Genomic DNA, 17,041 nt, shown 5'->3' with positions numbered 1-17,041 from the left:
AAATAATTGATCAAGAAAGAATTCAGCATGGTGCAGCATCTACTTTATTGTGGATTACAGTGAGTGCACAATCACAAAAATATATGAATATGAAGTTAGTGGTCTATAAAAATAGGCATAACAGTACTGTTAGAATTTAGCATTGATAGATTATTCAGGGTTACATTCAACAATGCCATGCCAGTCATGCTATGTATGTGAACTCTCCAGTCACATGGGCACACACAAGATGATAAACATCTTAAAAAACTCCAAGCAACTGCAAAGCAACAGAAATGGACAGTGCGATGACTCCGAGATATCCAATGTAGCCATAGGCCCCCTTCATTCTCTTTGACGGATCTGAAATAAAACAAACAAAAAATGCAGATAGTCAACAAAAAGTACTGTATAACTTATGATTGATAAAAATATATATTTCTAAATTACACATTTCAAGGCAGTTAATTTGTGTTGAGGAGCATACTTAAAATTTACATTTATAATTTGACCTCATAGTTTTTGTTTGGTAATCATTACATAAACCACAAAACTAGGGGAAGAGTGATACCAAAGCTCAGTCACTATCTCATGGTGTCTGAACTGTGCCCTTGACACTTCAGTTGAGTTATCAGTATATAGAGGAAGTTTACAAATAAAGCTTTGTGCGCTCACTTTTATATTACTCAATTGCACGCATGGGTACTAGTGTGGTATCAGTAATTCAATTCAAAATACAATGGTGGGTTAACAATGACGGTGTAGTAGATTATTTGAATATGGGTGAATTAAGAACCAAAGTCAATGATCATAAGTGAATATAACAACAACAGAAAAAAAATCACATACTTGTATTAGGAGTCATGACATTGTATTTGTAATATGTGAACATCAGCAGTCAATGTATGCATTTTTGAAATCAATGTATTGCAGGTTACTTGTTGATAAGGCTGCAGCAAGATCCATACACATGTACAAATCTCACCTCCAGTGTAGTAGCCCCAGGCATATGAAAACCTGCTGGTCACCCAAATAACTCCCAGCACTGATGCAGATAACTGGCAAAGAAAACACACCCACAGATTATACACGGGTTGGGAAAATCCATGAAAGACACTGATAAAAATCTGCTTGATCACAGTGACACCATGTTTTGATCTTATCGGGAGAATCCATGGCAAAGATCATGATGTGTGTTTTCTCCTCCCATATTGAAGATGTGTGGCAACAAATGCAGTATTTTCAAAAACACATGTAAAAATGACTGGGAGTAATTTGGGGTGCTGTTTACCGGGTAGACAAGACCTGCGATGGTCTGGAAGAGCAGCCACTGAGTATACACCTCCAGGGTGTTCTGGTGCGCTCTCTGGATGCAGTTGAACACTTGCTCCTTGTCGCTGTACATGGTGGGATACTGCAAAATGAAGACCCAATATTACATAAACAACCCAAACACACAAACCCACTTCAGGAATGTTGATGGTCGCACACCTTAACGTCGAACTTCTTCCGGGCCCCGCCAACCTTCATGGCTAAGTAGGCCAGCATGATCCAGCTGTACAGGTACGTCAAGATGACATATCCGAACTCGGACGGAAGCAAGTTGAGCACGGTCATCTTCAGGTTTCACGCTGATCTCGAGGCTTTGCAGAGCACGCAGTTGTGCACAAGACAGTGGGACAGAGTCGAGCGAGACGCAGGAAATCACGAAGTAAACAGAGCGAAGTCCACGAGAAATATCGCGAGATCACGTGTCTTTTCTTAAAGGGGCATACCACCTTTTTTGCTACTTTGTTTGTTTGTTTGTTTGTTTTACTCTGAACAACGCCTTTTTGATCAGGATATAAATTAGTACAGTATCGTACGGTAGTACTCATGAGCAATCTTTCTAAGGTCTTCTTGGTCATTACTTGGTCTTGGCCTCTTGAAGCCTTGGTGTGTAGCAAAGGAATATATTAAGCCTGATATTAATATTGGCAGTAATGAATAAAGGAAACCATATGCACCTGCTTTACAAAGAGAATAATCAACTCAGGTAGAAAAAGAAAGGAGAAGAAATAAAAATGATTTTTTTTTTTAATTTCTACTTTGTCCAAATTTTGAAGCGTGATATCTGGTGTAATGTTATTTTTGATCATTTTTTTGGAAGTCAGTCCAAGTTGGACTCTCAGTCCCCATCGATCTGCTGCAGGATGCACATTGCTGAAGTGTATTATATACATTTTGACTCATATTTCAAAAGCTTTTTTTTTTCAGGAAAGTGATATACTGCGTTTTGTTTTGCACACATTATTTGCACTAATTTCACAAGCAGAGGACATTTGTAAGAATACACCATCTTGCATGATGAGATTGATAAAAAACAAAAAAACAAAACAAAAAACAATAACAATCGTTCCTTTAGGGCGAGTTTCGAGTCACAGTTATTCGTTCAAAACATCCGAGCGGCCGCGAACGCAACATGACTGGAAGTTTCCACCGGCCATTTATAACAGCCGCCGCTCGAGCTCCACCTCATTCCGCAGACGACGACACGACGACCAGCATTACCGCAGAGACCCCCTATCGAATGCTTTTGGCTACAAACCAACTAAGTAGAGTGTTTTCCATACTCGTATTTGTTGAATAAAGGACAGTGATACATTCTCGAGTCGCTTTCTCGACTCTTTAGTTCAGTTTTCTTCGACTGTATCGAAACAAGGATTCAAGCTTCGGACGGTAAGTGACGCCCCAGTTAGCATAACCTTTGTTTCGTTAAGACAGTATTATTTGCAGATACTAACATTTACTTGATTGTTGTATGTGGGGAATGGTGCCATATACAACTTTTATTACAGATATAAGTTTAATTTGTACGCTGTATTTTTCAGTGTAGTGATATATCGGGCGTTAGCTAGCGCTAGCTCCACGTTTAGCTTGCGTCACACTGGAAATTTCCAGAACTCTCCAGTCGGTCGGTACAGTTACGCAACGCAGCGCTGCTCGATAGGGGGCAGCATAAAAAAAAGAAAAAACAAGTTATGCAACCACCACTTGGTGGTTGGTACATAATGTCTCTTGTTTGGCTGAAGGTAAACTCCCGTGACGAATCTCAATAGTAAGATTTTTTTGTAAAGGTATTAGGACAGTTTAATTGTAATCACATTGCACTACGTGAGTGAAAGTTTTATCTTGTATTCTATTACAATACAGCTGTTTTACAAATTACAAATTAAGGTCACTGTAGTGCATTCACCCACGTTTTCAGAAGGTTTCTGTAAATATTTCATTTTCCTGAGACACTATTTTGCTTACTCAACCTTTTTTTTTCTCCCTTCTTTCAGCCAGTGGCAGTAAAAAGAATGATGGCCAAAGAAGCACGCCTCCATTCAGACATGGCACACGCTCGTCAGAGCGATGGCCTCAATGTGATCTTCGATCAAAAGAGTCCTACATCGCGCTGCTCCCGCTCCCGGTCAAGAAGCAGCAGCAGCAGTAGTAGCAGGAGCACCAGCAGAGGCAGTCGACGTTCATCAGGCTCCAGTGTTTACAGGGGACGTGTGCGCGACAGGCGACGAAACAGATCCTCATCCTCAAGCCGCTCATCCTCCCGCCGTTCCAGATCACGCTCTTACCCTCGCTGCTACAGACCATCCTCTCGCTGTCGATGTGACAACCATCGCAGATATGGCCGTGGCCGTCATCGCCGCCCCTCACCACCCCGCTACAGGGCACGCTCCAGATCTTATAGCCGTTCCCCTTCCTATGACAGGTACTCATACAGACGCAACAGATCCCGCTCCAGGTCTTCCAGCCGCTGGAGTAGGAGACACGAAAGCCAGTATAGATACAGAGTGTCCCGCAGGAGCCGTTCAAGATCAAGATCTTCTGAACCATCTGTCAGACTGAGTGTGCATGGTAAGTGTCCTAAATTTACTTAATCTGTATTGATTAGCAGAAGCATTGAAATTGTTGAATCAGTGAAATTAACTTTTTTTTTTTTCCTTCTCCCCCTCCCCAGATAAAAAGGCACTCCTGATGGCTGCCAAGAACAATGCCGAGAAGATCCTTGGAGTGGAGAAGTTGGCGCTTCCTGAGAGTGTGAAACCGATCCTCGTAGAGGAATTGACAGAAGCAACACGATTGTCACCAGAACCAGTGGTGAGGGTGAGACCAACCCCTGAAAAGATTGCTTCACAGGTGGGTGTCTAACTGTGAAAATGAGCTTCACGTTGAACATTGCACCCTCCGAAACATAGGACGGAGACTACAAGTAATCCTTCCGTCACGTAAATGAGTTCAAACACAGCAGAAAGCATTTTTACGTGTAGTCATGGAACTCCTCAGTCAAAATGTGCAGAACATCTGCACTCTTATTTGATCACGTAGGACCTTTTAAATTCAGTAAAGTCTTGTTTAATGTTCTAGATGTTGAAAATATTTAACCAAACTCATTATGCACTGATTTTCTGAAGGCCTGTGTTGTGTTGATTTTCCTGTGTCTTGTGTTAACCTTTGCACCCTTGAAGGGAACACACATTCTCTGTATTTATTCCTGTCTTCATAGATAACATGACAGTGGTCTCCTTCACTCATCGGCACCTGGGGAAAAAAGGGCTGTCATGTGACTTGGGTGACGACAATAAGTGTTTGCGTGAAAGGTTAACAAGAGTACTCTTGAACTGTTCACAATGTTTCATTCATGGATTAGAGGTGCACCAAGCAACACAGCTGCAGAATATCTCACATTAAAGACACAATGCCCACACCGATGCTAATGACACACATAGCTCTCCCACTTGTCCACCATACATCCAGATGCTGTATTAATAACTTCACATTGATAGGAAGTAGGATTGTGACAATACCACTGTATTTATGCTTGCAGTTGAAATGGGTCGTTGTTATTTAGCAGAGTCTTCCACTCGCTGATGGAGCGCAGGCGTGTGGACTGCGTTATAGTGACTATTCCTGTCAAGAGAACTAAAAACAGATGAAGAACTCCTCTCCGTATGCCAAAGATAAGTTGGTAAACGAAGCGTGTGCTGAGGGGCTGGGAAACCTGCGTCGCCATCATTCTGCCACTGTAGACAGAGAAGACATCTTTTCTTTACTTTTGATACTTTGTTTTTTTGTTTTAATGTTTTGGGCCCTTTTCTTGAAGAATTAGAGGGTTTGGGGGAAATGCATGAAAGCTGCAGTTGGAAGATAATGACTATCATACTTGCAGTAGAGTCTATAATACTAGAATTATTTTTTTTGTTATTCATTTATATGAACTTGAGGAAATGTTAAAGCCAACTCATCCAATAGTCTGACACTCATGACTAATGCGCCTCAATGTTCTTGTCTTTTTCAAATAGAGCGATGAGGAAGAGCCTGATAACATGTCCACTTCGTCCTTGTCCCCAAAAAGGAAGATCATCTCTTTCAGCATTAATGTAAGTATCATCATTTACAGCCAAACAATTTGTTTCAAGAGTTTTGTTTAAAGTTGAATTCATTTGTGAATCGTTGTCGTTTCAGAATTCTGTTGCAAAGCCCACAGCGGCAGCTCCATCTTGTGCGAAGGTAACTCCCAGAGTGGACAGCTATGAGAGCAGGAAGCCCTACGGCCACTGGATCCCGGTCAGACAAGGCCGAAACGGCAGGGCTCGCAAACACGCCAAGTCACAGTGAAGTGGCTGAGTAAAATGGACAATGTACATACTGTAAATGTGTTGTAAATACCGCAACGTGTTCTTTCATGGTCAACTTTTTTTCCAGATGTTAGTGGGAAGAGGTGAAGGAATCGTTCAGGTGGGATCCTTTCTTTCCCTTTTTCTGTATTGTGCAATGTGAAGACCGAATAAAGATTTTTCATCCAAATCTGATTCTTCTGTTCTTTGGTTTCATAACTATCTGCACAGAGAATAATTATGAAGTAAAGCAGGTGTACAAGATAACTTACAAATCTGAAATGCACAAATGAACCGGACTTGAACTGTCTCGCATATACACGACCTAGCAAATAGTTTTCACAGATTATGGCTGTGGGACATGGAGAAATAAACAGATGAAGCAGATGGCTTTAATGCTGATATGAGGGAGCTGTCTAGCTCCAGAATGTCCATCATGGTGACCAAATCAGGATATGTCCTGGGCCACAGAGCATGTCAAATATTTTCCATATTATTGTATTCGGTGTGTTGTACGTGACATTTTTAGTAGGTGGAATTAAAGGAATTCACACATGAATAGCTTTTCAAAGGACAGAGGGTTATTAATGCCTTCCTTGGCAGTTTCAGCTTGCTCTTATGAGAAACTGGTTGCTCAGATGTAACTTTAAATATTTACAGTTTGAGTCTCAGGTGTTTTGAGTTTAGCAGCTTCTCTGGAACTAAGTAGTGTGCTTTGGGATAATTGTATAAGCTAAAATTGGGATTATTTTGCTATATTTTCTCATTCATCCTTCAGATGTCTTGGCCTTGTTGTGAGGCTCTCCTCAGGTGCTCTTTGGCTCTTGAGTCTTTTCACTCTGTCAGGAAAGACCACCTGGTTGAGGCTGGGTTTTGAGTAAAATGTTCTTTCCACTTCCTGATTACGGCCCTAAGTGCTCACTGGAACATTGGGAAATGGAAATGTCTCTGGAACCAATGCCACCAGTATGTTTTACAACAATAAAGCTGTGAAGCTCATTGCTTTTACCCTTCATGAGATGTTTCTAATATTTCCATTTGTCAGAACCAAACCAGCTGACATCAATTTGCATAGACAAGGAGCAGGATTGCTTTGCAATCTCATTTCTGTGCATATGTAGATTGTTACCGTCTGGTTAAAATTTAATGTCAGTAGCTCCTTGATATTTACCTTTATAGTCCAGTAACAGTGATCTCTTCCTTGTGACACCTGTTTAGTGGGTGGGATATATTTGGCTGCGAGTGAACATTTTGTTCTCAGATGATGTGCTGGAAAAAGGAAAATGGGCAAGCCAACAGATGTGAGTGAGTCTGACAGGGCTTAAAACAGTGAGGTGGCAGTACGAATGGCTGAGAACATTTCCAGAACTGCAGCTCTGCAGGGATTTTCCTGCTCCGAGGCGGTCAGTACCTACAAGAAATAATCAGAGGAAGTGAAGCAGACAGGGCGGCCACAGATAAATGATGGAGGAAAGGCTGATGTGTTCCCATCCAACAGATGAAGTGAAAGCTGGTACTTTTGGCTCATGAGCATAGCAGTACCCTCTACGGCCGCACGGTGTCAGTAGTAACCTTCATCTGCACATCACCGGTTATCAAGACTGGGTTCTTCTAATCTCTTCCTGCATCATTGATTTGTTTTTGTGATTCAACTACAAAGGAAACTAAAACAAAATGACAACTGTCACCTCACGCTTAAAGCAATCAGTGATGCAGTTAACACCATCTGTCCTTTGAGAAAGGCTTAAAATAATGATTAGAAATTCAATTTGATTTTATGCTAGAAGGAATTATTTTCTGACGTCAAGTGTGAACTTGATATTTCAATAACTTCCTCTAAACTTGAATGCACCTTGGAATCCAATTCAAATAGTGACACTCCTGTCAGACTGTTACATGTCACTGTGTTGAAATAAAAGAAAAAGAAAAGCTAAACTCAATAGTTTCAAATGTCTTCCTGCCAGACTCTGTGTCTCCTGCTGCACAATGAGCCGTAATTCTTATTAATTACCTGACGGGAGATCTCGCATGCAAATACATGACACGACAGGGAGTGTGCGTTACAGATCTGCTGCGTCGATTCGCACACAAAGCAGGTCTTCCTTCATGTTTGAGGAGATTAAAATCAATCCCTTCATCCTTTGCTTCGCGGGGAACTCTTAAACCGGCACTTGGCCGTGCAACAGTCAAGGGTGTCAAACTCTGTGTGGCACTACACTGATTTTCATGCGGTGTTGTTGCTTGCACATCGCCAGCCAACACCCTCAGGCCCATTAGATAGGAGGCCCAGAATATCCCAATCATAAACCTGAAGACTTAATCCACTCCCCTCACAGATCCAAAAGCAGGGTCGGATATCAAAGCTCTCAATAAAAACTTCTGTCCGAGGACATCCCATAAATTTAGTTTTTGAATGTTTCAAAAGATTCTAGTCATGCAAATACAATGTGAGCCAGAGTCCTGCAGAGGGAGCAGTCAAGCCATCAGGGGTTGGGACGCCAGGCGTGCATGGGAACCTGTTTGCATGTCTCCTCTCCAGCAGTCACAAGGTTTCCCTGCTCATGTCGCGGCCCCAGGCTGCTCAGCGCCAAGATGCAGATGATAAATCAATAAATTGAATTAGTCAATTGTTGGTACTTATCTCTTTGTGCACCTAAGCTCCAAACATTCGTCTGGCTCATGTCTTCTGCTGAAACACGCCCGCGAGCTTCTTGATGCTAGTTAGTGGCGCTTCATTCTCATGCTCGAGACGGCCCCGTCATGAGACCACACAGAAAAAAAACCGAGCAAAAAACCCACAAGTGTGGAAGACAACTATATAATTGAAAGTGGTTTATTTCAAAATGAAGAATAACAGTTGTTTCATTTTCTAAATGCTGTACATAGAAACACCAAATCTTAACAAGTAACAGGATTTGACATCAGCACAAAAATATCTCAGCGTGATGAATAAATGATCAGAAAAGCTGGGTTACGATGCACGTCTTTATCTGGGCTTGTAAATAAAATACACAACACAAGCAGCGGACCGCAGGGACTCGCTACACGGCTGTGCCCCTCTCCAAGTTCTGTTTGATCTCTGCCGTGTATTTGCCGTAGAAACGCTCCGCCTTCTTGTTGAACTTGGCGTTCCTCTCGTTAATGTAGTCGATGTCGGCGTCGTCGTTGTACGCCCTGCGTCGGCTGTACTTGGCCCGCTTCTCGATCCTGACAATCGCAAATAAAAGCAGCTTAGGGAGGATTTCATAAACCAGTATGGCCACTCTCCATGGCATATCCAATAACAATAATTGGCTGCAGGCAATAATTTGGGGGTATGCGTCTAAATTTGGCAAAGAGAGTGGCAATGGAAAACCCAGCACACACACACACACACTCATAGAAACTCAAAGGAAAATACTGTCAATTTGTGAGCTCCCAGTCTTGATTCAGTGTGTCTTCAAAGCATTGTTGTGCGTCATTCCCTGGCAACTGAGTCCTTGCCTAATGCCCCACAGTTGCATCTCTGACACAGGCCTCAGAAAACAGACCGGCTCAGGGGAAGAACAGGCTAATCAAAGGTGAAAGATACTTCTGCAGCAAAGACAAAACTTTAAGACTCTTTGAGTTGAAAATGAGCTGGACAACTCGAGGAGTTTAGTTCTTGAGGACAGGAAGGCTCTGGTTCGCACACTGAAATTGTCCAACAGCCATATCCACACTGCTGTGCCAGAGGTTTAAAAATGTCTGAGTGAAGCCACAATCTATGGGAAAAATCCATTTTGTGTTTGGTGGATTGTCCAAGGTAATCACAATCACTGAGGCTGAGCCTCACCAGTGTGAAGAACCGGGCGGGCTTTAACGTGGAGAAGGTCGTATGTGGATGAAATCCTCCTGAAAATCCTTTTACATATGAAAACCAGTGTCTTATATTGTCCTCATTATTTCCTCGGGGTTTTCCAGCATTGGCCGACCGAGAGCTTCTTATGGTTCGTTACTGGCAGAAGAACAGCAGTCAGCGCAGGAGCTGATCTTTGCAGTCTGGCGCTTAGAGGAGATGTGTTACTTTTTATGTCATTTCCACGACATATTTAATGGAACAGTGTTGGACCTTTATGTTTAACATCAACAAAAGAGAAAAAGAAAATGTTTAACTGCATATATCGTCCCGTTTTAGACCAATGAGAGCGCTCAGCTCCTTATGAACTTATTTCTCAATGTGTCTATTTTATATCGGAAGATGATCAGAGGAATATAACAGCAGGAAACTGTCATGTGGTAAATGCATGTCACTGCGCTTTATTTACACTGTTGATCACATGACTTCCATGCAAAGTGCTCAAACCCAACTGGGGTTTAACGTGTTGCTGAAGGAGATGGAGGGATTGAACCTGCAACCTTCTGATTGCAGATTACAGGTCTCTGCACTGACAACAATTCTGATGTAGTTTCTCCTTCTCTAAACATAGCGACCAGCTGTCCTTCCTTAAACAGCCAGCTACACAATTGAGGCTGGTGTCAAATTACAAACATTCAATGTCACAAATGGAGCAGGATGAGTATTGTTGAAGAATCAGCTGGAATCCAGAGTTGAGTATGTGGGTTACGTGCTAAATCACGTCCAACAGCTTTTCTTTTTCGTGGACTGCTGTATTGAGACTGTGGTGTTCGTGGGCTGCCAGCACTGCTGAGCTCAACCCCAACAAGACTTGTGGGATCAGTTTGTTCGTGTCGGAGTGACCAACACAGCCGCTTTGGCTGGATGAAAAACGGGATGCCACGCCACAGCAGTGTGTGAGCAGTGAGAGGAGGAGGAGGAGGAGGTGCCACACTGTAGCGGCTGGACTGACTTCACACTTCAGTCATCCGAACCAGCAGACAAGAGATCACAGCAAAGAAAAGCTGTTTGGAAAAAATCTTTCACATACTAATAATGGGCAAAACGCATTGAAAAAAATAATGTAACTTAACTTCCTTACAAATTTGCGCACAGCTATTAAGACCTGGTTGGGAGCTGGATAGAGCCCCATTAATGGTTGGACTGAGGCTTACATGAATTTATTTAAAAGGTCAGGGGAGGATACAGCTCCTCCTTTAAGCAGGGCTGAGTGGGACTTACTGTTTCTCAACGTCCTCCACCATGCGGTCAATACCCTCCTTTGTAGGGACGTGGGTGCCGTGAATCAGACTGTTGGATGTGGGGTAGAAGTCCTCGCCGCTGTGGAGCAAGAGCCAACGCATTAGGGATGCACAACCGCAGATAATCAGCATTTTTTCATACTTTAACTGGCTTTTCTATTCCATCATTGTGATTATGAACATCCCGCTGAGAGATGATGTGGTTTCAGGGCAAATCGTGACAGTGCATCCTTCATGGTCCAGCATGTGCGAGCGCCAAAGTCTTCTTTAAGCCTGGCATGTAAACGCTGCATTTAAGTTTTAAAGTCTTCCTGCTATTTATGGGCCGCGCGTCTACTGTACCCGAGGGCAAATCAAGGCGCACATGAAAGAAATGTATAGGAAATGCTTTGTGCACATGTGATGAGTGACGTCTGGGCCGGTAATGCAAAGCTAACGGTTCCAATCCATTTTACTTGACTAGAAATTTCACAGATACGGCTTTAAGTGTAACCGTAGACGAGTCCACACGCAAAGTTTTCATTGCAGACTGAAGGGTTCGGCACAAAATGTTTTCAACGCTCCAGGACATTTTTAGGGTCTCAGCCGTCGATCTATTCGGATTAAGCATTGAAAAATAAACTTACAGTAAAGCTTAAGATGCTGGCTACTTACCTCTCCTCTCTCAGTTTCTCATAACCTTCCAGGTCTGGTCTGATTTGCTTGGTGAGTCTCTGGTACTGCCGGAACTGGGCCTCAGCATAGCCTGTAGTCCATTGTGAGTGTGTGTGCGAGTGTGTGTGTGTGTGTGTGTGTGTGTGTGTGTGTGTGTGTGTGTGTGTGTGTGTGTGTGTGTGTGTGTGTGTGTGAGGGGAAAAGAACAGGAGTTATAATTAGTGGAACAAACAGCAAGCAGGCACGAGGCTCAACAACACAACCTGCTGCTGGTTAAAGAGGGATGAAGAGGCAGCGCTCTCCTCTTCCTCCTCCTGAAGCCCCTCTGGTGATAATTTTCTCTCCTGAGGTTTAAATTCAGCAGAGATTTTCATGCAACAGCTGGCAGCCATATTCAGGAGAGACAGCAAGTCGTTTTTTTTTTTTTTTTTTCCCTCCCAGCAGATTTAACTGGGAGTAGTTTGGTACAATTAGCATCCAGCATGTCGTGAGTATCACTATTTAAAGGTATTTTCAAAGTCCAGTAAAAGAACCTTCCTGATCCTGTTCAGGAATGATCATCAATAACTTTAGTTTTTAAATTGAGCTCCTTTAGCAGCACTGAGCCAGGACACAAACTTGAATTCACTTTTATGTCTTAACTATTCCTTTTTTATTTTTGCCCATTTATTCCCTCATGATTTCCTATTAAACAGTCAATTTATTAAAAATTTTAATGCTTTGAATATGTCCCCTGACATTTTAACATCTTATTCTCTTAACTGCACTGACTGGAGGTTGTTTGTGAGGATTCTGTGTATTGAACTGGAAGCTACAAAGAAATTACTCGTGAGGGATAAATAAACTTATTGAAAGTGAACTTGAATTAAGAAGTGGAAACCGGCCTCAGCCTTGAGCGTTTGAAGCCTTGTCACAATTATGAACACCTGACACAGTATGGCTGTGAATGTAAAATGAAGACAAGTATAAATATCTTTCAGTGCTAATCTTTCAGGATGCGATAAAGAGAAACTTTTTTTTTTTTTATCACATGCTACACGAAAAACAAAAGGCTATTTATTATCATGGTGCCCCACTTTACTCAAGTGCAAACAGTATTGAATTACTGCACTAAATGAATAAACATTGGCGTGACAGGAGGAAAACAAAAACGGTTAGATTTTCACTCTCACTATGTGACTGAAGCTAAAGGAGTTCAAAGTCAATCAGATAAACACCAGCTGATCATTTTAGATCACGATAAATGTCAAAAGGTCATAAAAACATGTTTCTCTTTGATTTTTTTTTTTTTTTTTTTTAACTCAACAGTAAACAAGACCTGGCCTTATTATTGATTATCTAACCGTAGTGAGTGACATGAAAATTAGCTTGAAACTCAGAAAACAGCTTAGTTAATTGAATAAAATACTGTTTATTATCACAGGATAAACAAGCGGCCCCAGTCAGTTTCAAGACGGTGCAGTGAATCACGCTGGCTGCTCAAGAGTTTACAATCTATCAAAAGGAACGGCTGATTCAGACACTGAGAAATGACAAGCAATACCTGGCTCAATAACTAAAAACAAACCACTCAAACCGAGAGCAAGGGTATCCAACATAAGGCCCATGGGCCAAAACCAGCACGCAAGTAGTTCTAATCGAGTCCTCCACACCACCAACAAATTGTAAAAAAAATTTAAAGAAAGCGTTATTTTTTAAAACTAATGTCTTTGTTGAATGCTGCTATGCTACCATGGCCTCAAAGCCATGCTGTCAGTTTTTAAAACACTTTCCCCCCCCCCCCCCTTAAAACTGGCTTCATGTTGAGACTGTAGTCATTTTTGTAAAAATAGACATTTTCATCACATATCCTCTGCAAACAACAAAGTGAGACATGCTTCTGGTCTCCGTGTCTCTATTTACATGACTGACTGGAACCAAAACTGTTTATTGCGTTTTCTTTTCACAAAAGTTCCTGTTCAGCACCATTTTGAGACTTATTACAGTAGTGTATGTTTCAGATGTCTATTCAAGTTGAGTTTACAGAAAATGTTACTTAATATTGAAGTCATCTTACAATTTCTATTAGCTTGGCAATGTGGAATGAACTGTTCGAATGGCAGCTCCACAGAATTTATTGACCACACCAAAATAATCCATGCATGTTCTGAGGCCTCTGGACACACTGCTGCGGAGAGGCGTCGTGTCAGAACGCAGCATGCCGGAGTCGTGGAAGTTTCGAAGTGTTTCCCTGCTGCAGGAATGCTGCTCTACCTGGATAAATGCTTTTGGGATATTCTGTACATTACATGCTCCCCAGTTGAATTAATGGAGCTATCTGACAATGTATTTTCCTTCTTTTTATTGTGAAAAAAGTGTTATGTTCAGCGATCAGCTCACTACTCTTATGAAACAAAAATATATAGCAGTATGTTCGAAAATATCATGCAATATATTCCCACATATGAGAATTAATATTTATATTTTCCAATATATAACAACATCCTTAAATTGGTAATTATTTGTATATTTTGCAATATATTACAACACATTTCAAGTCTTTCATATGAGTAACTAAACCTATTTCATCAGAAATATCAGCAGAATAACCCACATTAGTACATCACCTGAAGATAGTTAGAAATGTCACATGTACATCTTTACCAATATAATCCTGATCATAGCAATCCACATTTTGTTCCTATAATATTTCTATAATATATACTTTCTCCAGAGGAAACTGGCAGGACACCCGTCACATCCTCATCTTCTACCGCTTCTGAGAACACAACACATCAGGTGACCACAGGCTGCTGACTCCACTGTCACCAACGAATATCCTTTTCCTGCCTCCATCTAACCCACATGCGTTTCAGTTTCACTCTCACTCTCTGTCAGATTTTCCACCTCTTCTCTGCTATGATTGAGTGTGAAAGTCCATTGATCAGCTGGTAAATTAATTACTTTGCGTTGACCATATATCATAGAAAGTGGGCATGTCGAGGGCAGTATATGAGGTAAACCCAGCAGCACACCATTTTTGGCTTTTGGGCATATGTACACTTTTAGCATGTATCCCATGCCCTGTCTTATAAATGGGGCGTGAGGTGAGTGGTTAACTGAAAGATATGCTCAGTTGCTGGTCAAATGTTGTTTGAGAGACGCCGAATCTCTCATCTAATTTACATTTTTCTGACATCCACAGCAGTTCCAATGTTTGTGTTTGGCTCTGCACACTGTCACATCTCACTTACCGTAAACAAACACTTTGTAGGGAACACCCGAATGATCCTAACACATTTCAGGTTTGTTTGGGGAAATGACCAACCTGCAAATCCCGTGTCTGGATTCTTCTTCTTCTTCTTTCTCTCCCATCTCTCCGCATCATCAGCCGTGATTTCCAGGAGCTTCACTCTGTTATAGTCCTCTCCTCGGGCAGCACATTCCTACAATCAGCATAGTCCAGTTAAAGTGAGCACAGAGTAGGACAGAATGACCAGAAATTTCAGTCACTTGTGACTACAACTCCAACAGAAGAACCAGATGTACCTTGATATGAAGATAGTATCTATGAAAATCCCTTGCGGATACACTGACATTTAGTAAAAGATATGATTCTAAAAATATTTAAAGCTTAACATTTGAAATTAAACTCTTGGTCTGCACTTGGTGAATCCCCTTGGGCAATTCCTTTTTCCACATTTATCCATCTTATTTCCATGATGTGGTGTTCAGTCACATTATGACAAATACACATGGGACGGGAATGACAAAAAATATACCGTAAGCAAGATGATATGACTATTAACTCTACCTTTTTCTTTTCACTTTCTGCGAGCTCCCACTCCAGTCGGGCTTTCTTAGCCTCCCAGTTAGTGGGCAGTTTCAGCCTCTTGTCCTCCTCAACAACCTCCTGGTGGTTCAGCTTACGAGCTTCATTCTGCAGGGATAAACAACATAAGATGAATATAAGTTTACATTTAGAAACACTCAAAGCAGTCTACCAGGGAGGACTTACTGACTGAGGTTGTCTCTGTGTGCACAAACTTTGGTGTTTCTAGCTACCAGAGCAACGCCTCATTAACTAAAATTATTCCTTGGGTGGATTATTTCAATCACAGTGATTTGTCAGTCAAACTCACCAAGTGCTGCCAAACTATTGAGGTTTCTAATACACATGTTAACTATATCCTGAACTATCTTAAACTGTTGCTCACCCGTTTGAAATGAAGCTCTCTAAATTTCCGTAGTCTCGCTTCTCTCTTCTGGGAGGCGAGAGACTCCGCTGGTTCGTCCTCAGTGACCGCAGCGGGCTCCTGCAAATGAATACAATCATGACCGTCTACGAATCAGTGCTTTGTCTTCAAAGTAGCGTGTGATGAAAAAGAATCCCGAAAAGACGCACCAGCAAGCAAAAAACGTCTGTTAGCACACAGGCTAACAGGTTAGCTTGGCAGCATCTCACGAGGATGTAAACAAGTATGAGCTGGGCAGAGATATACAAAATACGAACCAAAAACATACCGACACTTTAAAAAAAGATCATATATACCGACTGGAAGAAGTAACATTCTAAAAATAACAGTCATTTGTCATTAAAACACTTGAAAACACATACCTCGCTCACAGACGCCATTGTTGTTCCGAGGAAGAGTAATACCGGACGTGACGACGTCATAACGTCACCGAACGAAGACCGTGTAGTAATAATAATAATAATAATAATAATAATAATAATAATAATAATAAGTTACATGATGCCATATATACATTTGTTTTAATCTACATCAATGTTACAATGAAGGGTCTAAAAATGATTACAGTCACAAGCTGGATGTTACCACAGGCAATGCATGAAGTTTTATGAAGTTTTCTACTGAGCTTTATTATAGGGTGCAGGAGGTGTGAATGAGACGATTTTTTAAAATCCAAAACATCCACGTGTATTGGGATTTTTATTTATTTATTTGTTTATTTATTTATTTATTTATTTATTTATTTAGGTTCAACATGAACTTCTCTTGGTTGGACTAAAGCAATCATGAAGCATTGATACATGACACCAAAACTGTTTACCTTTATCTATGCCTCCCACCCCATAGAAGACACCCTGATTGCACTGGAGAGCTCCATCACCCTAAGTGTGTGAAAGAGTGCTATTGCAAGTCACACTTTTATTTGGAGTTCATATTGTTTTCTTTTGCTTCTCTTGCTGCTGAAATGATGCAAATTTCCATATTCCATACTGAACCTTAAAACATTAGTTGCTTAAGCATTAAAACAGTTAAAAAAGGAGTTTTACTGGCACCAACACAAGCATGAAAAGATATTTTTATGTCAATCTTTTTTTAGTAACCTTGCTAAGAATATCGAACCCATGTGATATTTTGTGCACTTCTGAGTATATGCAAATTTGGTTTACTTACACACAAAAAAGCACTCTTGCTTCATTTTAGCAATGTTAAATCTTTCTACAAAGACAACACACACACACACACACACACACACACACACACACACACACACACACACACACACACACACACACACACACACACACACACACACACAAAAATCCAATCACAGGGATACATATACAAAGACATTTATCAGTCAGGCAATATAACTGAAAGTTAGTCAATAGTCAGACCCCA

The 17,041-nt window shown here is 41.3% G+C and overlaps 3 protein-coding genes across 3 annotated transcripts; 1 reads left to right on the top strand and 2 right to left on the bottom strand.

Moving 5' to 3' along the window:
• Positions 1-23: 23 nt before the first annotated feature.
• mgst3b (microsomal glutathione S-transferase 3b) lies at positions 24-1,699 on the bottom strand. The gene is made up of 4 exons (XM_030117587.1): positions 1,471-1,699; positions 1,271-1,393; positions 965-1,037; positions 24-342 (listed from the first exon to the last, which is right to left on the bottom strand). The coding sequence occupies exons 1-4, from the start codon at positions 1,594-1,596 to the stop codon at positions 242-244; spliced, it is 423 nt and encodes a 140-aa protein (XP_029973447.1). The 5' UTR covers positions 1,597-1,699; the 3' UTR covers positions 24-241.
• A 787-nt stretch (positions 1,700-2,486) lies between these two features.
• rsrp1 (arginine/serine-rich protein 1) lies at positions 2,487-5,831 on the top strand. The gene is made up of 5 exons (XM_030117579.1): positions 2,487-2,697; positions 3,303-3,876; positions 3,980-4,158; positions 5,322-5,399; positions 5,485-5,831. Exons 2-5 carry the CDS (start codon positions 3,321-3,323, stop codon positions 5,635-5,637), a joined length of 966 nt encoding a protein of 321 aa, XP_029973439.1. The 5' UTR covers positions 2,487-2,697; positions 3,303-3,320; the 3' UTR covers positions 5,638-5,831.
• Positions 5,832-8,453: 2,622 nt separating this feature from the next.
• Positions 8,454-16,069, bottom strand: syf2 (SYF2 pre-mRNA-splicing factor). Its single transcript, XM_030117451.1, has 7 exons — positions 16,006-16,069; positions 15,605-15,703; positions 15,202-15,327; positions 14,716-14,833; positions 11,409-11,499; positions 10,735-10,833; positions 8,454-8,843 (listed from the first exon to the last, which is right to left on the bottom strand). The coding sequence occupies exons 1-7, from the start codon at positions 16,063-16,065 to the stop codon at positions 8,678-8,680; spliced, it is 759 nt and encodes a 252-aa protein (XP_029973311.1). The 5' UTR covers positions 16,066-16,069; the 3' UTR covers positions 8,454-8,677.
• Between the last annotated feature and the right edge of the window lie 972 nt (positions 16,070-17,041).

This window comes from Salarias fasciatus, chromosome 19, assembly GCF_902148845.1.
Source record: "Salarias fasciatus chromosome 19, fSalaFa1.1, whole genome shotgun sequence".
Taxonomy (NCBI): Eukaryota; Metazoa; Chordata; class Actinopteri; order Blenniiformes; family Blenniidae; genus Salarias; species Salarias fasciatus.
The sequence above is the reverse complement of the archived record's forward strand: the minus strand, read 5'-3'. Positions and strand labels throughout refer to the sequence as shown.

Excerpts from the sequence above, each read along its gene's own strand:
- rsrp1 (XM_030117579.1), top strand. The coding sequence starts at position 3,321 with ATGATGGCCAAAGAAGCACGCCTCCATTCAGACATGGCACACGCTCGT. Across the intron at positions 3,877-3,979 it reads TGTCAGACTGAGTGTGCATG|ATAAAAAGGCACTCCTGATG; the intron begins GTAAGTGTCCTA and ends CCCCCTCCCCAG. Across the intron at positions 4,159-5,321 it reads CTGAAAAGATTGCTTCACAG|AGCGATGAGGAAGAGCCTGA; the intron begins GTGGGTGTCTAA and ends TTTTTCAAATAG.
- syf2 (XM_030117451.1), bottom strand. The coding sequence starts at position 16,065 with ATGACGTCGTCACGTCCGGTATTACTCTTCCTCGGAACAACAATGGCG. Across the intron at positions 15,328-15,604 it reads GAGAGCTTCATTTCAAACGG|AATGAAGCTCGTAAGCTGAA; the intron begins GTGAGCAACAGT and ends TTATCCCTGCAG. Across the intron at positions 11,500-14,715 it reads TCCAGACACGGGATTTGCAG|GCTATGCTGAGGCCCAGTTC; the intron begins GTTGGTCATTTC and ends AATGGACTACAG.
- mgst3b (XM_030117587.1), bottom strand. The coding sequence starts at position 1,596 with ATGACCGTGCTCAACTTGCTTCCGTCCGAGTTCGGATATGTCATCTTG. Across the intron at positions 1,394-1,470 it reads GGAAGAAGTTCGACGTTAAG|TATCCCACCATGTACAGCGA; the intron begins GTGTGCGACCAT and ends TTCATTTTGCAG. Across the intron at positions 343-964 it reads CTGGGGCTACTACACTGGAG|ATCCGTCAAAGAGAATGAAG; the intron begins GTGAGATTTGTA and ends GTTTTATTTCAG.